The 22959-nt window shown below is 34.7% G+C and overlaps 2 protein-coding genes across 4 annotated transcripts; both read left to right on the top strand.

Annotated features, from left to right (window-relative positions):
- LOC121259481 (serine/threonine-protein phosphatase 2A activator) lies at positions 1-6144 on the top strand. 2 transcript variants are annotated; one of them, XM_041161087.1, is made up of 3 exons: positions 1-1285; positions 3502-3584; positions 5691-5766. In XM_041161087.1, the coding sequence occupies exons 1-2, from the start codon at positions 135-137 to the stop codon at positions 3506-3508; spliced, it is 1158 nt and encodes a 385-aa protein (XP_041017021.1). In that variant the 5' UTR covers positions 1-134; the 3' UTR covers positions 3509-3584; positions 5691-5766. The 2 variants fall into 2 exon arrangements, with proteins under 2 accessions (XP_041017021.1, XP_041017019.1); XM_041161085.1 differs by lacking the exon at positions 3502-3584 and adding an exon at positions 5957-6144 and having other exon boundaries at positions 2-1285.
- An 11320-nt stretch (positions 6145-17464) lies between these two features.
- Positions 17465-20029, top strand: LOC121259480 (F-box protein FBW2). Of its 2 annotated transcripts, none has more exons than XM_041161083.1 (3): positions 17465-17661; positions 18625-18967; positions 19203-20029. In XM_041161083.1, the coding sequence occupies exons 2-3, from the start codon at positions 18660-18662 to the stop codon at positions 19873-19875; spliced, it is 981 nt and encodes a 326-aa protein (XP_041017017.1). In that variant the 5' UTR covers positions 17465-17661; positions 18625-18659; the 3' UTR covers positions 19876-20029. The 2 variants fall into 2 exon arrangements, with proteins under 2 accessions (XP_041017017.1, XP_041017018.1); XM_041161084.1 differs by lacking the exon at positions 17465-17661 and adding an exon at positions 17675-17932.
- The last annotated feature ends 2930 nt before the right edge of the window (positions 20030-22959 follow it).

Genomic DNA, 22959 nt, shown 5'->3' with positions numbered 1-22959 from the left:
TCTATTTCTCGGTCTTCTCTCATCTCTCCATTTATTATCTCTCCGCTACATCTCTCGGGATATATAAATATCAGATCGCAGAACACTCCGAACAAAAAACTTGATCGCTGCTCCTGTCTTGATACCCACACCTAATGGAGTGCCACGACCACGAAGACTCCCCCAAATCCGCGCGAACCCCATCCCCACCATCCACCGCCACTTCTACCTGCTGCAAATGCGGCGGTCCCACCACCTTCGCACCACCGCCACCGTTCTCCGAAATCAGCCCTCCACCGACCTACCGCCCCATCCGCGCTCCGGCGATCAACCTGCCCCCAAACAACCCTTCACAGCAGGCCATAATCCTCGCCCCCGTTCCCCAGTCCCAAAATGTCCCACTCGTCTCCCCTCCCTACCACTTCCAAGTCCCCAACAAAAGAATCCAATCCCCCAACGACATCCGCCGCTTCCAAGAATCTGATTCCGGCAAGAACTTTCTCGGTTTCATCGTCGCTCTCTCCGAGTCAATCCGCTCCCGCAAATTGTCAGACCCATGCCACGTGTCCCCCACAATCAGCTCCATCGTCTCCACCCTCGAAACCCTAATTCGCTGGATCGACGAAATCCCTCCGCTCCAGCAAGCATCTCGCTACGGTAACCTCTCTTACCGAGCGTGGCATGACCGCCTCACCGAGAGCAGCGAGTCCTTGATGCTTAATTTTCTCCCCGATGATCTCAATTCCGCCACGATCGAGATCGTCCCGTACTTCACCGACAGTTTTGGGAACTCGAGTCGCATTGACTATGGTACCGGCCACGAGACTAACTTCGCCGCTTGGTTGTACTGCATAACTCGGTTGGGGCTTATCATGGAGGAGGATTACCACGCAGTGGTGGCTAGGGTTTTCGTGAAGTATCTCGAATTAATGAGGAAGTTGCAATTGGTTTATTGCCTGGAGCCTGCGGGTTCGCACGGGGTTTGGGGCCTCGACGACTATCATTTCCTGCCGTTTATCTTCGGGTCGTCACAACTGATCGATCACAAGTACATGAAGCCCAAGTCGATTCATAATCAGGACATACTGGATAATTTTTCGAATGAGTATCTTTACCTTGCGTGCATTGCGTTTGTTAAGAAGGTGAAGAAGGGTTTGTTCGCGGAGCACTCGCCGTTGTTGGATGATATAAGCGGAGTGCCTACTTGGAACAAGGTCAATAGCGGGTTACTGAAGATGTATAAGGTGGAGGTCTTGGAGAAGGTCCCTATCATGCAGCATTTTCTATTTGGTACACTTATCAAATGGTACGACCTTTCCTCCGTTCTATGATCGATCTGAACAGCGTTTATGCGCGTAAGGAATTGTGTGCTTTTGCTTTTTCTGTGTTTTTGCTTTTCCCTCCTGGTTGTGGCAACTTGTGCTACACATTTGTTTGTTTCCGCAGTAGTCATTGATTTGTAGACATACATTGACAAACACAGGACCCCGACATTTTTTTAATTGAGTTATATAGATAATCGTGATCCACTGCATCTAAGGTATTTGAAGGAATAGCAAAAAGAAAATATTCTCCGTGAGAACTGAGCAGTGGGCTAGAAGATTCCATATAGAGTTTGGAACCTTTGATAGCTTGAATGATGGTTTTTCCGCCCAGGGATTTGATTTTGCATCAGTTTTATTATGTTGACTCATATATATCTCATTTACTAGATCGTGTATTGCGTGATGATGCCCCAGTGCAACATGGTGTTATCAGGTTAGCTCTGATACAAATCGTTGTGACCTAGGGATGTGGTATCCATAAATGATTATCCATAGTTGTAATGCCCCCTAATTGCTTGTAAATTTAGATTGACATAATGCACTCAATGTAGGACTCAGATGCATTGGTCTATAGACTGTAAGGACTAGTCACAATTAATACACTGTCAACGTGTTATTCAGATTATGTTTGGAAAATGCCCTCACACTACACAAACCAGGGTACTAGAATCTTCTTTTCTAAAATTCTAACATCTTTTTCAGAGACTCAGAAATTAGTTGGCTCTAATACTCATTTTTCTTCTCTTGCATAAGGCCATCAAAGGTGTCTTGATATTTTGTACAGGCAACTTTTCGAACCTGATGTTCCATTTTGTCAAGAATTTCAGACCTTGTCAAATCGCTACTTTGAAATTTGTTGGTCACTGCCCATGCATTGACCACTTTCTAAAAGGACATAACCTTCATTTGGAACTAGCTTATTATATACTTCACATCATAGATACTTCACAATTAATGCACTTTACAAGAAGTTCATCGGGAAAGTAAAGCTTTATGTCCATCTCCTTTACATAAGTGGCTGTTGGCCTAAGATGGAAGCTAATAGTCATACTTTTTGTTTTTTTTTTATAATTGAAGCTAATAGTCATACTAAAGCTCTTGTCTTGAGTTGTGTGTTAGTATCTATTTGAATTTTTAACCAATAGGAGAAGATAAATAAAAATGCAGATGTAATTTCTTGGTCTTGTTTTTGTCGCTGTCGACAGTCCTGGACCAATTAGCCAAGAATGGATCAGTATTCTGGATGCTCTTGACTGAGTTGTCCCTCTCAATGGTTCAGAATCGTGTAACATGATTAAAAACAACACATTATGAGATCATCTTTCAACGGGATAACTCCTAGGGGTTGGCTCAAATGGTAAAGGTATTGGTCTTGGTATGCTCCCTCCAGGTTTAAGGTTCAAATATTCTTGAGTGCAAACAATTTCTAGGGGCATCAGATTTGGGGATTTTCCCTTTGAATTATTCAAGGTGTACTCGTAGGAAACTTTTTGGTGAGGGCTTGTGCACCTAGGACTAGTTGGGACGCTGATCATAATGTTGAGACCCGCAGCTTAATGATAAAAGTATGTGGGATAAGGTTGTGACAGTTTGAGAAGTCTGTTATTAGTCATGGTACCTGGTAGGTTTTTAAGCTCTCCATATACGGTATCACCTCGCCCTTGGATGCTGGTTGGATGATTTTGGCATTTTGTTACTTTTCGGTTGAGCAAGATCAGCAGGGTTGGTTTAGGATGAAAATTTTTTTGATCGGTTGTTTGGGATGAAAAATGAATGGACAGGCTTAATGAAAAAGCCTGCTTATTTTTCAGTTAAAGTAATATTGTCCATTTATTTTTTAACGGTATTCAGTGAAATTTTAACAGGATGCAAGCCAAACTCGAAATCTTACCATGGTTAGGTTCTCAATTTTATTATTTAATGGCAAAGCCTAATTAATGGCATGGAAACTACTTGATTCATGCTTTGTACGTTTGAGTTATTACGAACTACGAAGTGAATAATTCCCCTCGGAAATTATTACAATGTGTTTAATTTTTGCTTTTGATTCATTCTACTCTATTTGGTTTTTGATTTGTTAGTAAATCTTTATTTTTAATTGTAAGGGTTAAGGTGATTGTTGTTATTCTTTTTTATATATGATTAATATTTAACTAATTTCTTTTCTTCTTCTTTTTAATCGCCATTTACGTTTCAGGGACTAGCGAGTAGCAAGTTGCGCGTTGTTAGGCAAGTTGCTCCGGAACCAAGAAAGTTTGTTAACTTGGAAATATACTTTTGGTAACACATATCCATTTAGTTTTTTTTTTTTTTGTTAGCAATATTTCGGTAAATGAAACATTAGCGGTGTTGGTTGAGGGGAAGTCGTACAGATACAATTATTGCACAATTTTTGCAGAATTTCCTTATAAAATTTTATTCTTTTTATCCAAACAAAACAAAGTCAAACAAAATTAAATGAATTTAAAAAAGAATATATTTTATAAATAATAAAATAGCTGTGAAATGGAACGCTCCTCTACATTTATGTGTATTGAATGGTTAATGTGATAAATGTTCTTTTATTTTCTGCACGACGGGAATGTGGAAGTTAAGTTATAATTTACTTACTAGCACGAGCTTATATTAAATATGAGATATACTATGCATAAATTATTATTTACTCTCACACTCTATACTTATAGCTTTTTCAGAAAATGTAGAAGTAAGACTGTTCATTCGGGCCAGATAACTGGGTTCTGGCCCGGAACCTGCATCACCCCTAACTGGCCCAATCCGTACCGGTTATGGTATTACACTCGGGTACCGGATTTTAACTCCGATACCCAGTTTTAATTAAAAAAATAAAAATAAATAAGCAAGCCTAACTCTAAGCCCCACCCGTGTGATTTGAAACGATAATATTGGTTCTTCTCTCTCTCTCTCTCTCTCTCTCTCTCGTCATCAAACCTTAGTCTTCCCCTTCAAGTTTTGATGTCCTCTCTCTCTCGATCGATCGATCGATCTCGATCTGTGATCAATTCTTTTGAATAAATCTCTTGTGGGTATAAAGTATATGCTGTTATTTTGTTAAATCTATTATTTTTTCTATGTCTGTTTCTATTTTGTTAGATCTATTATTTTTTCTCTCACGCGAGGACTTGACAGAAGAGAGGAGTCCATTTCTAGCCACCGTCTCCATCTCTCTATTTCAAGCTTTGGCCGTCGTCTCTCATGGAAGTAGATCTGGTCTTTCTTTCTATTTTGGTTGACTTCATGTGTGGTAGTGAGTGGCTTCTGTGAGCAATAAATGTAGACAGTGTGATCTGTGGGCATGAGTCTCTGTGAGAGACAGAGAGAGATTGTGTTCTAGGCAAGTCTATCTTTGGGTTCTTTGAGTTTTTGCTGGGTGTTCGAGGAAATTACACTGTTTTTCTGAGTGGTGGGTAGATTTGCTGGGTATTTGAGAAAGTTACACCAAAAATCTCGGTATTTGAAAGATTTTGATGGGCTTTGTTTCGTTTTTTGAGTTTTTTCTTCGAGGTGTTTGTAGCATTGCATTTCAATTGTGTTCTATGACTTTTTCTCGTATCTGCCAGAGCATTTGAAGCAGGACGTTATAACCTGGCGTTTTCCATATTTCTGTTGTATGTGTTGTTTCTGTGGATTTTACATATGCTGATTTTTGCTGTGAATCTTCACATGAACTTTGAAATCCAACTTTTCCTTATATATCAGCTCAATCTGTTATGTTAAATTATTTCCAAATTGTTTCAACTAAATATAACATCAACTTTACCTATAAGAAAATGATAATTCTGTAACTTGATAAACAACACAAATACTGACATATTGTTGCTCTCCTGATGGTTTAGATATATATTGGGCATCATTTTAAACTAGGTTAATCTTTCATGAAGTTTTTGTTTGATGTCTTGCAATATATTAGACACAATCTCAATTAAAACAAAAAAGAAAATTATGGCTGATAAAATAAGAGGTTTTATACTTTGTGAATTAAATGCATTTACTTGGTCAATTCTAAACAAAGAGAACAAGAAGTTCTAAGTTGTCTCGCTAGCTGTTGCATTAATTGAGTCATGGATTTCACATTAGTTTTGAATAATACATCATTCTTATTGAATATACATGTACACACATATATATACTAGTAACTAGCACTTTGAATCCAAATGCATTTTCTGTCCTTCTCGAAGGAAAATGGGAATGCAACCTTGCTAGCTAGATCATAACCTTTTGTTTTAGTTCAAAGTAGATAGCTAGCTAGATGCATTGAACTTTAATGTGAATCTTCAGAAGAAAATGTGACTTAGGAACCAGCGTACTGGGAATGTTATTTAAGGCTAGGCTAGCAGTAGGTGATATCTGTTTGGCTTTTCTGAGTAAGGGATAAGCCATCCTGCAATAGCCAATTTTATAGATGTGTATAACATAGAAGTTTTACAGAATCCAACTTATAAAGGTATTTTCAGAAATCTATAGATGCTAATTTCTGTTCAATATGATGATAATTAAAGTTATACATAGTTGTTTAATTTTGTACTAATTTTGGTGATTTTGTCATTGTATTGCACATTTTAGTATTTTTCTTTTTTCTGTATTAGCCCCTTGTCACATTTTAGTAATTTTGTATTGACCTTTTTTGCTTACAGAATGTGTAGGATCTCTCTCGGTCAAATCACTTGAAGTTGCTACTTGCCGGAATTATTTTGTAATTCATATCTTGTAGTTTTGTATTTTGCAATGTAATATAATGTGGAAATAACAAAATAGTGTAATATGTAGTGAATTTCGTGCAATTTAGTTTTTCATTTTTATATATTTTTATTATTCTGAAAAATGTTAATATTATGTTTTTTAATGATAACTCAGAATTGTTTTTCTCATAAAATATAGCCTTTTATAAAAAAATTATGATTTCCAACACTTTTTAAATTTTTTTAATAAATATAGAAGAATTATATTTTTCAACATTTTAAATGCAATATAGGCTTTTTATAAAAAAAAAAAAAAAAAAAATAGAGTATGCTTCTAAACCCTTTATATGACTTTTTACCTAAAAAAAATTCGGGTACAATTCGGTACCCAGATTTTTCTGATTTCTTGAAATCCGGGTACAATCTCGTCTTAATATAATTTATACATTTTAACCTAAATAGATAAATTTATCTAGCCAAAAAAAAAGAATTAAACGTAGCATTACAATTCTCATCTAAACGTAGCATAAACCTTCTATAATGTAATGTTAGATCTCTCTGTCTCAGCCAGAAACTGATAAAGAGTTGGAATGCTAAGCAGTAAGTACGAATTTTATGTCACGCTCGACAAATAACGATACAAGAACATTTTTTTTATATAATTTTGTTTTAAATAAAGATATTATTATTTATATAAATTATTTTATAAAAATATCCATTTTTTAAAATCTAATTTTATAAAAAATTATAAAAAGATTGTATCTCTCTTTTTTACAAATCCTCTAATACTAGCATTGTACCGGTACGTACCCCATCTCTTTACTTTACCCAGTTGCTACTATCCTAAAGCTGCTTAGGGAGAGACGGGAAGCGACCTCAAAAATTCCCGCCGAATCCCTAGCATTGTACCGGTACGTACCGGGTAACGAGAGCAACCACGAGCTCTGAGTCTTTGTTTGGATCATTAACTCCTCTCAATTTATCTCAACTCTTCATTATAATTTTTCAAATTTCAATATAAAATATAATAAACAATTCAATTTTTTTAAATTTTAAAATAATAATAATATTAAAAAATAATATTCGAACAATATTTTATTTTCTCAACTCAATTCACTTCAACATCCAAATGCAAACTGTAAGGTAAGTACAACACCTAAACACTAACTTTCAAATCATTAAAAAAATTTCAACTCAACACTTCTTTATACATGGGTATCATAATTTTTTTCAACTCAACATTTCTTTACACGTGAGATTCATAACTTTTTTTAACTTTTCATAAATATATATAATCTCATCTTAATATCTAAATACATATAAACTCATCTTAAATAGGGCTGAATTTATTCTAAACTAGAATCAGTTTGCACCCAAGGGGTTGGGGATAGCATTTGAGTCCTAGACTATAATCAGTGTCTTTGGTCTAATTCCTTGCCAAACCAAGGGGTGCGGTTTGCAACCTTACGGCTCTAGTCCCAAATTCCACATCTACATGCATTTAGTCCCTAGCCATCATAAAATGTTCACTCTTTATTGGTGTTTATGTGTTACATTGTTGATGCATGGCATATAGACAGCCAAACATTAAAATCCACATGTCCAAAAGTGACATTCTTAAAAGATTTTCATATTTACAAGTTTTATGTGTCAATATATAATTTGTTGTGGTGCGTACAAAATCAAAGACCATTTGATCACTTAACACTTCATAAGTCATGCTGCGAGCCCAAATGGGCATGGGTTATGCTAGTCGGCCTCCTTGCACCTTCAAAGTTACCACTGGTCCAAATTGATTTTTTTGGTGTAATTTTTATTTTTTATTTTTTAAATGTTAAAAAAAATATACAAATGCATCAGTGATAACATTTTTAACCATTTTAAAAAAAATAAATGCACTAACAATAATTTTGAGCGGTAAATTTGAGAAGCTAACTAGCATTATTCTTATGAGAAATACTACAAAACTACCTACACCACACACTACACATATTTTATTTTTTTAAAAAAAATTTATTCCTACTAAATTAATTACGCTCTTCTATTCATTATCTGTACATAGCATATTTGTTAAGAAAAAAATCAAAATAGATATGTGATGTAAGGAAGATAATTAAAAGAGTATCACTTAGAGCCAGTTGGGTAGAAAGTGAATTTTTACACCAGCCAATCAGAGGCTGCCACATAAATGTCTCCACAGATTTCTATTTGCGCCCTCACACAGGTGATAAAAACAATTTATTTGGATCCTCCTCCACCCATGTGACATGCTCCCCTCCAGTCTCCCCTCATCTCTCTCTCTCTACAATACGATCTGGTTTCTAAATATTTGTAGGGCTCTCTGTTTGGTTTCCAAGATTTGTGGGGCTCTTGTGTTTGGTGAAACTTTCTGAAAAGTAAAACTTTTTGTTTGTTTAGTCCCTCATTTTTGTTTTATCTCACAAAATCCACAAATCATTCTAGGGTTCATAAATTTAATCAACTGAAAGGTGCAACTTTTAGGCATTTCTCTTTCCTCCTTTTTTTTTTATAATAATTTTTAATTTTACATAACTCAGGATTATATTTTTTTAAAATCTAAGGATCATATTTATTAATTTATCTTACATTCTTTTTATGTATCGATCATTTTTTATGATGATAAATGTGTTGTGGCCCTTATGCATGTCTGATCTATAAGGCAAACCAAGTGGTCTCGTGACCTTTCCTTGTCATTCTCTATCAGCTCATATCCGCTTTACAATATTTGTCTCTTTTTTCTATACTTGGTCTGACGTCTCCATCAATATCTTGGTCTTTTTTTTCTTTCATTTTTTTTCAACTTATGTGGTGCACCACATACAGCAACAACGTATAAATACATTGGAGTTTCGTGTGATTTTCTTACAAATTTTGCATTGAAATCTTTAAATTCTATTCTAGAGTTTTGTATTGAGCTACATATACCACCCTTAATTTGATTGTCTATTGAGTTATCCTTGCCTTGAAAATCATATCAGGTTGAGTGGTGATGAGTACATCAAGAAATGATGTTGAGATTTTAGATAGTTGTAATTCCAGCGCCAATGAAGTTGAGATGATTGAAGAGGATGGTGAGGTTGAACAAGACAAGAATATGCCCAAGGAAGGCCATACAATGTCATTTTCATATGTGGAGCCGTATGTGGTGCTAGAGTTTGACGATCTAGAGGATGCACATAGTTGTTATAAAGCCTTCTCTAGACGAACTGGTTTTACCATTTGAAAAAATCATACTCGATTGTCAAATATAGACAAATCATTAATTGGTGTAGAGTATATGTGTTCGAAAGAATGATCTCGTCGTTATAATTCTAAACTTAAAGAGAGAGCAACACCCGAGGCTATGGAAACATAGTGTGGGTGTAAGGTGATGATGACAACAAAGAATGATGGAGATAAATGGGTTGTGTCGAAATTTGTAATCCAGCATAATCATGAGCTGTTGACACCTAGAAGTACAAGTTTGTTTCATGGGTATAAATGTGTGACACCAACACAAACAAATTTGATAGACACGCTAAATGAGTCGGGGATACCAACACGGAAAATAATGTATGTGTTGAGTAAGGAGTTCAGTGGTGATTATAATGTTGGTTGTAATGCTAAGAACATTTAGAATTATTTTGGGAATCGAAATAGACAAGTTCTTGGAGAGGGAGACGCACAAAAATTATATGAGTACTTTTTGGAAAGCGAACGTAACAATTCAGGCTTCGTATATTCGATCCAAGTTGATGAAGATGGGTCGATGGGGAATTGCTTTTGGGCAAATGCTAAATCAAGAGCCGCATATCAATATTTTTGGGATGTTGTTACGTTTGACGCTAATAACTTGACAAATCGCTACAAGATGCCTTTTGTTCTATTCGCTAGAGTTCACCATCATCATCAATCTGTGACGTTTGGATGTCCTTTACTGATAAATGAGACAACCGAGTCCTACACATGGTTATTCAAAACATAGCAGGAAGCGATACTTGGTTGTGCTCCTTTTACAATAATAACTGATGATGACAAGTCAATGGCTAAGGCTATTATCGAGGTATTGCCAAATTCAACTCACAAATTGTCCGTATGACATCTCTTACAAAAAGTTCCTGAACTTCTAACTCATATTTATAACAAGTATCTAGAATTTCAACATGAATTTAATCATTGTATTCATGAGATACTCACTATTAAGGAGTTTGAGTTGGAGTAGACTAATATGTTACTGAAGTACAAGTTGAAAGAAAATAGTTGGTTGCTGACTATTTATACCAAGAGATCAAAGTGGGTGTCGACTTACTTGAGAAGCACATTTTGCACTGGAATGTCCACAACTCAACGAAGTAAGACTATAAACAAGTTTTTTAAAGACTATATTCATTCAAGTGTGATGGTAAGTGAATTCGTCTATCAATATGATAAAGCTTTGAACGTCCATTATCTCAGTGGAAAAGAGAAATATGTGAAGACAAAACCATTGAAGCTAATTATGAGAACTTCTTACAAGTATTGAAGAGGAAGCGACCAAGATCTGCACAAGAAAATCCTTTTTGATATTCTAAGATGAGTTATTTAATAGTCAACAGTTCAAAGCACACAAAACACATGAGGAAGATGGTCGAAAAAGTTTCTGGGTGGGCATTGCGGGGAAAGAAAAGCCAGCATATGAAGTAACACTTGGTAGGGAGAACAACATTTTTTCTTGTACATATTGTAAGTTTAGATTTATTGACTTTTTATGTCGGCACAACCTACATGTTTTGGCAAAAAAAAATGTTTTGGACAGTGTACTGCAGTCATATGTTTTGGAAATGTGGACAATCAATGCGAAAAGTTGCGTGATGCATGGGATATGGGTTGATGAGGGGCCATTAGAGACTGTCTCAACTGCATTAACGATAAAGCATCGTTTGATGAAACAATTTTACTTGGTTGCAAAGATGGAGTCGCTATCTTTCAAGAAATATTAGCATGCTTCTAGGAGAATAGAGAATATTTATCAAGAGTTTCAACTGATGAATGATGATGATTGTAACACAGAGGGACATACGGTCCAGAGCCAAATAGTCTTTAATTTCTCATTGCAAGATCTGCCACATATTGTTTCTAAAGGAAAGTCTAAATTATTACAACAAAAGAATCTAAAGAAAAATGTACCAATATAGAAGCAACGATGCAATGTTTGTAAACAATAAGGGTATGTAAGAAACAAATGCCCATCACATTGGTATTTTTTTTAACTTAGCATTTTTTTTCCTTGGCATGTAAGAAGGGCATTGCTTTTAACTTGATGATTTTGTTTTGTTTTTATTTTTTTTATTTTCAGGAATATCAAGACCCGACAATGTCACAAAATGAAGAGTTCGGAGCGTCGTGAAACTCTCATATGCCAAATGATCATTAGACTCATTAAACAATTTCTGTTTTTTGGTTGTAAAAAATTTCTCAAACTAAATGACTATAAGCCAAGTGATATGTGAGATGGATATGGTTGTGTGAGACTTATGGGTTCTACCTATGGATATCCCAGTATTCTGTTTGCCCTTTCCTTCTTACCGTTTTAGACTGTATACTTTATGTTTTTGGATGATGCAGTTCTTTATATTGCATTAGAATTGTCTTTATTTTTCCTTTACTAGTTTTATTTATATTTTTAGGGCCAAGAACACAGATTTATAAGGTTTTTGTTTGTCTTGAGTATGCAATGTTTATATCAGGTTACCACACTTTGTCATGCCTGCAAGTTTAAACTTGTATAAAAACATTGTTTTTTAAACGTGTGTCAAAACTTGTGCAACTGTATGTCCGCACTTTGACCATGTGTTGGAGGCATGTGTGTAATTATATAGTTTTGGAGGCAAAACTTATGCAGCACCAATGGATTTATGCTTTGTTTTCATCTTTATAAAATTGTAATTATATATGTAATTATAAAGTTTTGGACTCCCTTGTTTTCATCTCTATTTATGCAACCGAGAGATGTAATTACATGATCCAATGTAATTACTCTATTTATGCCCTTTTCTTCTTTACGTTTAGGTTATAGATCAATCTCTTCTTTTGTCTAATATAAACAACATTTTTTTGGCAATTATTTCTTATATAAAATAGGGACACGTTCCATGCATAATGAATGATTGTGATCTGCAATAGCAAAAAATGCAATACAAGAACGATTTACATTAAACGTTTTATAACAGCTATAAACGATTTACATTATTATTAACTTTAAAAAATCTCAAACTAACTAATAACGCAATAAATAAAATCCAAGACGCAATCAAGGCACTTTTATACTTCTTCTTCATTGACTGGAATTTTGCATCTTCTATTCTTGCACGTTCATATGGTATCCTTTCATTCATTCATTGTGCTAATTCCAATGCTCGCTTACATCAATCCGGTTGTTCCATTGCAAGGTCAACCTATGCAAAGAATTCACACTGGTTTTGAGCCTTGTAATATGGATAGTTCAAAAACCGCCGAACAAAACTTTTGGGTTGGCTGATGTCCACAGTTTGGAGGGAATTCCCTAATAACATAGTGGTCTTCGTCCAGACTTGATTTCATCTTCTACCCTCATAGAACGTAAACTAGATATGGTGTCTCCACCATTACTTTCCATATTTCTAGAAATGATTATAAAAATAAGCAGTCAACATACATCAACAAGTTGATCCATCACTATCTACAAGTTGATCCATCAAAACGAGCAGCAAACAAACACACGGTGTATGAGGTATCTTTATAAACACAAGGTACACTTTTATACTTGACTGGCCTTGAGTTTTTCTCATCTACAAACTTGTTGCAAAAACCAGAAGTCAAAAGCCACAGTCATAAGATCATCCTCATCATATAAAAGATAACAACCACAACAAAATATGAACAGGATTGCAGCATTAAAGTCTGGACCCACCTTGATGTTATTCAACATAAACACACACACACACACAGAGGACCATTTGAACTAGTATATTTTATACCAATGAACTTCGCTCCATACATGCTATTCTATATCTTATTTCAGCCAAATTCACAATAATTCTTTCAAGCAATCCATATAAATTTTATTTATTTGTGACATATATTCACTATTTTCTCAAATATGAACCATTCACAGAAAAGCGAATTTCGCAAGTCCAATCATGTTGTAGGTTTACTTAAGTCCAAGCATGCACAAACAGATAAATAAATTAATACCACCTTATGCTATCTCAAGTATTTTCAACTCGCCCTATCCATTTGTCAAATAAGAGAACATCGGGTTTACTTAAGTAAATAATAACACAGAATGTATAAGAAGGTATACAAAGAAGTAGGTGTGGATTCATCAAATAGCTAAAGGATTTAAGAGATCACCCCACTTGTCATAGATTGTATGTTTTATCAAATAACTTTTAGAAAAGTTTTATCAAATATTCTTGGTATAATTGCACGGTTTATAATGTTTCAGTTGCCATTCTCCTTAAAAATTAAAAATCAATCTGATTCAAAAACATATTCAGAATATATAGAGACCCCCACAAGAAAATGCATAAATCAAATCCTAGAATTGCATGAAATGCAAAAATAAACCCTAAAATCAAATCCTAAAATCCAACAGAAAATGGCATGTGAAATGCATAAATCGAAAACTTACCCACTCAAGTAGAAGACTGTGTGAGAGGGAGGGGGTGGGGAAATCAGTTGCGTGAGATGAGTGATCCGCTACGTGAGATGAGTTGATCTCTTTGGAATCATGTTGGATGACAAGCGAAAGGGGGCTAGGAAGGGGAGAAAGATCAGAAAGGGGGTTCGGGCTGCGAATGGAAGGGGATATGAATGATTCTTAATGGTCCGGTGTAGATGTTTAGAGGTTGCACCTCCTACGTGGCCAATAGTTATTGGTTGGTGTGAAAATGAGTTTTATACCTAACCGACCTTGAGTTTTTCCCTAATTAAAATTACCATATTCTTATTCTTCACATGGCTTTGTCTAATAATATATATAAGACAAAAAGGACGGTGGGTGTTATTAGAGTACAAATGGTACCCATGGCAGATTTCCAATTTTAAATCCTAATGCTAAAGCCGTATTAGGAAACCAACCCCGCGGGTTCAATTCCTATGGGTGTAAGTTTACTGGTTTTGACCCAAAAATCCAACATGATTGGATCAATAAGTATATTGGATTGGATCGAACCGATAACTATATCGACCGGCTCAAACCGATAAGTATATTGGATCAGATCGAACTGATAAGTATATTGATTCATTTCTGTCTGGTCCATATAACCTTAGAATTTTGATCTTCAGTTTGACCCTGGGATGTGATTTTTTTTTTATCAGGCCGATCGAAGTGTATATATAGTTTTTAAAATATTTTATATATATTATTTTATATAGTAGTTATATAAGTTAATTATGTAATTTCCATCTAACCTGTCACTATTGACGATATGTATTTGGAGCTTGGATAATATTATATTTTTCATTTTCATTTTCTCTATTTTTTATTTTTTATTTTATTTTTTTTGCTAATTCTCGTTGATCGATATGGATAATCTTGATTCATAGTGTAAATATTATGGGTCTTTTTGTATAGATTTGCCGAAAATATACATTAGAAATGATTTTAGAATTTTTAAATGTTTGACCTATTTTATATTGGCTTGGACCGAATGGACCGATCAGACCAATACCTAACAAATCGGTCTAATCTATAGGAGTAACCAGTTCGGTCTCAATTTGAAAAAATGTTAGACCAAAATTTTCGGTTCGGTCCAAAAACTCGCCTGGATCGAACTAATTACACCCTTATCAATTCTTGTGAATTACAATTGGAGAAAAAAAGAGTAATTATATCAATCAAGTTCAATTAATTTGATGGTGGTGGCATCCGCCCTTAATCTCGACCTTCAGAGATACGATTTCTGTCTTGTTAGAAAGAACATCTATTCCCCCTCCATCCCTGTAAATATTATTCTAATGTTTTTGTGAGGGGAAAAAAACACACTAGTCCATAAATTGAGCCCAGCCCATCAAGATATCACTAGGGATAGAAGATGGGACAAAAGAAATATAAGGGTTGTGAATGTTAGAGATAGATAAGAATGGATCAAGGAAAGCAAGTCAGACACGCTAAGAGGAGAAGTCATATCATGACAGGGAGCTTCAGAGCATGCCGAAAGAAAGTAGGCTAAGCAAGGAAGCTGACACACGCAACAAATGGGTACATATATAAAGCATATAGCCAGATGAAAAGATATACATGAATGAATGACTTCTACTTCGCAGAAGGACCGAGCTCTCCCTTAATAAGATCTTCTTCTTCGAGCAACCACTCAAAGAAGACATCGCCCTCAACAAGAAAAGTTCCAATCTTCTCTATACAATGAGATATTAGGATCCATGAGTGATTATAAACTGATATATTATATTGGAGATTTTCGTCTCCAAACCCCCGTGAACGTAGGCATGTTGCCAAACCACGTAAATCTTGGTGTCATCTATTTTTACTTTCACAGTACTTATTTTCCATTCACCGTCATGGGCGTACGAAACGCTATCGTACAACCACACTGGAATACTGTCGGGGACTCCAAATAATTCACATTGTGGCACTGGGGGTGTGGATTTTGCCCAGGTCTGTAAAACATGATATCAACAGTTTCTATACCACATATCATTCACTTGATATAATTTTATTTATAAAAATTAAATTTTAAAATTTATTTTTTAAATCAAATTCGGTCAGGCGGTACGAGTGAGATTTTTCTATAGAAAACATTACTTGACATCAACATAAAGTCACGTTCTTTAAACTGTTTATTTTTTTTTTTCCCTGCAATGTACACTATTCATGCCAAGGCCACTAACATGGATTTTTACTATTGAACCTTTTGATGCAACTTCACTCGCACTTTTATTGATGTGAATATGATTTAAAATGCAAGAGAAAAAAACACATAAATGGATTTCTCTATTCTTTACTACATATTTAATATTATGGAGAAAAATCTCGTTTGAATTCTCAACCCATCTCAACTTATCTAATTATTATTTATTATTATTCATCAATTTTAACTTATAAATCTTACTATTATTCATAACATATCTCACTACTATTTACAGCTCATCTCAACTCATCTTTAAATTTAAACGAGGAATAATAATAAATATTTTATGCTTTATTTGTGTATGTCTCTGTGATTTTATTTTTTATTTTTTTATAAAGTATACATACTAGAGTTATCAGCTCAAAAAAAAAAAATGTAATGTAAGGGGAATTTTCCCCTTAGGAAAGGCTCACAATATCTCAACTCAGAAACTTAGCCCAATGAGGTTTTTTTATCCAAACAAGAAACAAAATGTCAATTAGGGAAAGACATCGTCTAGTCGACAAGATAGCTCGACCTGACACAATTGTGGTCGCCCTCGAGAACAGAATGTGCACAGGTTACACGAGAAACACAGAGGACCCTTGATTCATCGGCATCAGACCATCAACGACTTGTATAAATCGGATTGGAGGTCAGGGAACTACTCCACATTAATGGCGTTGCTAATTTAGTCATATGCCACAATTATGAAACTGACACAAAGCCACGCCACATTAAAGAGAGTCTGACAATGGATACAAAAAAGGGAAATATGGACTTTGCGGAAAAGATTATTTACACCCTTCGAGGCATAATATAAATAGTTGATCCCAGGTACGAGGAAATATCTCTGATCCCTAAACTTACTTATTTACTACACTCCAAGAGTATTACTAATTTTGGCATCAGAGGTTCCCGACCCCAAGGCCCGCCCTTTCAAAACTATAATATATTTTTCTTTGTGTAGGGCTCGATCTTGAAGACTTGAGTTGTTGAAGCCTAATCCAAGAATATGCGAAACACGACGTTAACATGTAAAATAAACAATATAAAGTTTTCTTAAGAAAGTTTTTTTGTATAAGTAATGTTACATCTATAAACGAATTATATAAAAGTAATTTTATAAATTAATGTAATTTTATCTAATCTGTTAGATCTACTTTATAATAAAAATAATTTTATAATTTGATAAATCACATCAAATTATATTAATTTATGAGATTAATTTTATATAATATATTGTGATTAAAATATTTTTCTACTCGTATACTGTGGTCAAGAGTCCTCACTCTCAACACTTTAACTTCCAACCACTGTTGTCTGTTGAAAGGAGAAACCCGGCGCCTCTCATCTGACTCTCACGTACGGGCATTTAACTCGTGAGTTTCACTGTTTCACCACCTCCATTCAATTCCTCTAAACTACTTACCCGTGTCGGTGTCTCTCTCTCTCTCTCTCGTCGAGCACACAATCACACGCATCAAGTTTTACAGTCTTTTGAGTGTCACAGTAACACTACCATTATTGCCTCTCTTTCTCTTTCTCTCTCTGGGATTAAAATCTACGGCCTTATTTTTTTGGTATTTTGATCTCAGCATACGTATACGTTTGCTTGTATTCGTTGTTTTTACTCTTGTTCTTTCTATTGTTGGAGCTGGTGGTTGCATTCAAGCTGTGGGTAGGTGGGGTGGACAGGACCATCCGTAGCTTTCATTTCTCTCTGCCTTTTGCCTCACCCCCTCCCCCTCTTTCCTCTCCTTCCCCCCTGCGTTTGAGGCGGACAAACCGGTGAGTCTTTGCATGATCCAAATCCCCATAGGCAGGGATTTTTTAAGGAATGTCTTATTTCTTTTGGGTGTATGTGTGTTTTATCAGAGTTTTTTTTTTTTTTTCTTCCCACCTTTTGTAACTGAGGAAAAGAACATGAAGTTGAATCTGTGACTTGCATGCTTGATGTTGTCTATGTTTCCAAAAAATCAAAGTTCGGTACTTTTGAGTGAAATAGTCGTTACCTGCACCAGTTCAATGGGGGCTCGTGTTCCTTTCTTAAGAAATGATGGTAAATCTAGGAAATTAAAGTTGATTTTCCTTTCTTCTGCCAAGTTTTTTTTTTTTTTTTCCCCAGTAACTCAGCAGAGTTCTAGTTTCTCCTATTTTCCTGTTGAGAGATGCTGATTTCGTGCTTCATATGCAATGGCTTAAATTACGTTATGTTTTTTATATCTTCAGGTTATGTATTTTCTAATATGACATTAATTTCTGGCTGATAAACTCATATTAGCGTTGACGGATCTGCAAATTTGCATCGTTTCTTGTCTTTCCCCAAATTTTTGTTTTTGCTTCGTTTTTATCGAAAATAAATTCTATTTTTTCTTGAATCGTGTCTCGCGCTGCTACACCGGTATTATCTTTTAAGTTTTTCCTTTTTCTTTGCACTGTTCTTCTGGTTCTGGGTGCTCTACTGGTGATCTTTTCAATTGGTTCCTCTGGGTTTCCTTCTGTGGATTTTACAGCCACGAGTATCGTACTCTCTAAGTTTGATTACCGGCAATGATTGTAGATATGTACTTTTTTTGAACTTCTGCTCGTAACTTTTATACTATACTCTTTGTTGTTCGGTGTTTTTCCAATGGTTTCTCACAAAATGTTAGGATTGGGGCCTATTTTGCATTAGATATACCCCAAGGCAGATTCATATGCCGTTTCCATTCTTAACGGAAGGGACTAAATGCGTTGTTGTTTTTTCCCCAGTTTATTCTCTTCCATTTTCTGAAGGCGGACGATAGATGGAAGAGGGAAGTAATTATCGGCGCTGGGACGAATTAATACCTGATGCACTGGGGCTAATCTTCAGCAATCTGTGTCTCCAGGAGACACTGACAGTGATTCCCAGGGTTTGCAAATCATGGCGCAAGGTAGTGGTAGGACCTTATTGCTGGCAGGAGATAGACATTGAGGAATGGAGCAACCGATGCCAGTCGGACCATCTTGATCAGATGCTTCAGATGCTAATCACTAGAAGCTGTGGATCTCTACGAAAGCTGTGTGTGTCTGGTCTCCACAGTGATATGATTTTCACTTTCATTGCAGAGAAGTAAGCAGAATTGCACAGTTTAAATTAGAATTCCGGTTTTCATTCCTTGATTTAGAATAAATGCTCCTTACAGTTCATTTGTTCTGGAAAAAATATGTATAAACACATAGTTTATAGTGATGCCTTTTGCATTTGAATTTATTCAAATAACTCCAGTACTGAAATTATAGTGGTGTTTGGGATCCTTTTCCAATTTACATTATGTAACTGGGTATCAATCTCTTGGTTTTGCAAGTGCTGGCTCCCTTCAGACATTGCGGCTGCCTAGAAGCGAAATGAGCGATCCAATTGTGGAAAAGATTGCTGGTAAGCTCTCTATGATCACATTCTTGGATGTGAGCTACTGTGGTAAAATTGGTGCTCGAGCATTGGAGGCCATCGGAAATAACTGCAAATTGCTTGTGGGGCTGTGTCGCAACTTGCACCCATTAGATACTGCTGGCAAGCCCATGCAGGATGATGAGGCATACGCCATTGCATCCACAATGCCTAAGCTCAAGCATCTTGAGATGGCTTACCATCTTATCAGCACTCGAAGCGTTCTTGAGATACTATCAAGATGTCCTGAGCTTGAATTTTTGGATTTGAGAGGGTGTTGGGATGTGAAACTTGATGACAAGTTCCTCAAGGAGAAGTTGCCAAAATTGAAGGTTTTGGGTCCCCTAGTCGTCGACTATTACGAAAGGAACGAATGGGATGATTGCTCTGATTCCTCTGATACTTTCGAGTATTTAGCCTGGGAATTTGTTGCTGGTGACATGGGGGATTTTGACGAAGATGATGATGATGATGATGACAGTAGTTACTATGGGATGTGGGATGATGAGGGAAGGTTGGAGGAGCTTGAGCTGAGGTTTTATGAAGGAATCGATTATGCAGGGCTTTATGGTTGGCCTCCATCTCCATAAGTTATGTTCTCTTTCTTGTGAATTCTCTGTTTTTTTTTTTCCTTTTTACTAATATCTTGGAACTTAACTTATGATTCTCGTTTGGAACTCAAAACTTCTATGTCCTATATTGATGTATATGTTTCAATGGGAATGAAGAGGTTTGTTTGTTGTTCTTCCATGAGTAGAGAGAAGTGTTCCTTGACTTGCAAATTTGGAACTACAAGTCTATATCTATCTACCTTTTCACTTGAATAAGAAAGCCATTTTTCAGAAATCAAACATGCAGATTAGAAATGAATCTCTTTATAAGCATTAATCTACATTTTCTAGTATTATTATCCATATATACCGAGATATCTGCATCTACTTTAGAAAATACTGAAATATAAAATTTGCACAGGAGGCCATACGCTAGCCACAAGGGTTATTTATATTCGAAAACATCCTACTTTATAGCCGAAAGTTGTCGATATGGATTTTGAAATGAAATAAGTCTCTAGGTGGCCCCGCTTTGATATTTTGAAGAATGGGTCGTGTCAGGTCATGAGTGCCAGACACTTTACGAGCATCTTATTTCCTTCTTTCTTTGTCACGCCCCCCGTACGTCAGAGGGGTTATAAAGGATTTCATATACACTTAATACAAAGAATAAAGCTAGTCTGCTGGTCCAATTATACCGCTTTGATCGTTTGTCAATTTTTTTTTTTTACTTAATAATTAAGTAAGTGATTTTAAGTATTTTGAGATATTTTTTAAATTTTTTTAAATATTTAAATATATTTTAAAACTGTGAAAAGAAAAATAAAAAAATAATAAAAATTAAAAAGTAAAGTGCGGTATATTTGAGCAGGTTATTCTGAGCAGCAAATAGCCTTACTTTAATACAAATAAAATAAATAAATTCTTTGAAAATAATAGAGTAATTTTATATATCAGTTACTATTTATTTTTATATATTATATTTATAATTTTTTTATAAAATATAAAGTGTGGGACGATGAGTAGTAATTTATGCTAATTAGGAACAACATTGTGGGAACAAAACATTTTTGAAATTCCTTCTTATGCAAATAAATTCAGAAATAGATGGGTAGCGCATGTGTTTTGAATGGAATAGGCAACAAAATCTCTTGCAGACAAGTCCTGATTCTGATCGCATAATTCAAATGAGAGAAACAAAAACCTGTTACATCCATGTGGCGTCCACTCGTGCCACGATATTTAGGGAATCAATCCATGGGTCCTATACCATCAGAACAGGTTATCTTCTCCAGTTTTAATTTGAAATTCACGTGGTTCAGAGCGAGCTGTCATTTAATTTGTGACAGATGCCTGTCGTGTTAGCGGGGTCTTCTTTCCAAATGATAAATGTTAGTACATATATTGACGCATGCGTCAAGTCGTCAAACAGAGCTCAGGTACTCGATAAAATTACTGCTAGAGCCACTGGCTCTAGCATATATTTTTTGATATTTTTTTTTCAGTTATTTTTAGAGAAATTTTTTTAATACTTTTAAATATTTAAAAATAAATAAAATAAATTTAAAATATTATTAAAAAACACTTCCTTAATTATAAAGTAAAAAATAATTAAAAAATATTTCTTTAATTACGAAGTAAAAATTATTTTACTTCGTAATTAAAGAAATATTTTTTAATGATATTATGAATTTTTTTTATTTAAAATATTTAAAATTATTAAAAAATCTACATCAAAAAAGAAATAAAAAAAATACATCAAAAAACACATGATAGAGCCAGCGATAGCTCCCAACGGGAGTTACCAGCGGTGGCTCTATCATTATTCAAATATTAACTACAAGCTTTTTCGTCCATCTTTGCTCGCTCTCTCTCTCTCAATTTTATTTTTTGGAAAATTATTGAAATTTCTGAAATGATTGATAATTCAATAGAGTCGATGGCATTGGAAAGGGGATTCCATAATCGGAAGATGGATGAATTGCAGCTCAAAATAGTCTTAGATGCATTTAGGGGTGTAACCAGTCCGCTTTTGGACAAAATCTAGAATCGAACCAGTATGTATCAGTTTTTCATTTTTTAAAACCAATTACGCCCCGGTTACCCTTCTAAACCGGTACATTCGATTTTACCGGTTTCCGATCCAGTCCGGTCCGATTTTTTGATTTTTTTTTTAAATATAAAAAACATATAATAAAGTGTTACTTCTTATGATAAAATGTTATTAATAATTTAATATATATATTATATTTAAAGCATATGATCAATTAAATTTTCATCTTTAAGATTAAACTTTTATTTTATAAATTATAATAACATTATCTTATATATAATTATATTAATAACATATGATCAAACAAATTACAAATGTTTATATTTAAGATTAACATTTTATGTTATAATTTATAAATTATAATATGAAATTATTTCATATATGATATATAATTATTTATTATATAAAAATTTAATATATAATTATATATTATATGTAAAACTTATATATATATAAATATTTTGTATGATATATAAAATTAATTTTTATATATATATTTTTTTCAACCGGTCTAGTCCAGTTCTAAAAATTACAGAACTGAAACTGGACCGGTTCTGGCCGATTTTTATAATATAAGAACCGGTTCTAGACCGATCTAATTTTTCAGTTTAAATTTACATCTCTAGATGCATTTATAGTTTTACGATAGAAAACTGAGATGTTTGGTTGTTTGTTTTACGATCTTATTCTCTTGTATTTGTCATGAGCTCCGGGTGGGTTTTGGCAGATCTATATGTATTAGACCAGACTTAATGGTCACATGATTACATGTGATTTTCCTTTGGATCTTGCACCCCGACAACTTCAAAACATCATTTGAGATGTGAGTGAGTGAGTTTGACCTTTGTCTTGGAGGGTTCTTCAATTATTTCCTCACACTTAAGTGCTGCACAAACTTTGATATCGCCTTCATCCTAATATTGGAACCCTATTAGGTTTTCATCCTACTATATTATATGAAACAACTAGCTCTTTTTGTTGGTACTTCCCATTTTTTTGTCTCTATGTTAGGGATACCAACAGATGCTCTGTTTTTGGATAAATTAACTTTAATATGGGAAATATGTATT

Source organism: Juglans microcarpa x Juglans regia, chromosome 4D (assembly GCF_004785595.1).
Source record: "Juglans microcarpa x Juglans regia isolate MS1-56 chromosome 4D, Jm3101_v1.0, whole genome shotgun sequence".
Lineage (NCBI taxonomy): Eukaryota > Viridiplantae > Streptophyta > Magnoliopsida > Fagales > Juglandaceae > Juglans > Juglans microcarpa x Juglans regia.
The sequence above is the reverse complement of the archived record's forward strand: the minus strand, read 5'-3'. Positions and strand labels throughout refer to the sequence as shown.

Excerpts from the sequence above, each read along its gene's own strand:
- LOC121259480 (XM_041161083.1), top strand. The coding sequence starts at position 18,660 with ATGGAAGAGGGAAGTAATTATCGGCGCTGGGACGAATTAATACCTGAT. Across the intron at positions 18,968-19,202 it reads TTCACTTTCATTGCAGAGAA|TGCTGGCTCCCTTCAGACAT; the intron begins GTAAGCAGAATT and ends TGGTTTTGCAAG.
- LOC121259481 (XM_041161085.1), top strand. The coding sequence starts at position 135 with ATGGAGTGCCACGACCACGAAGACTCCCCCAAATCCGCGCGAACCCCA.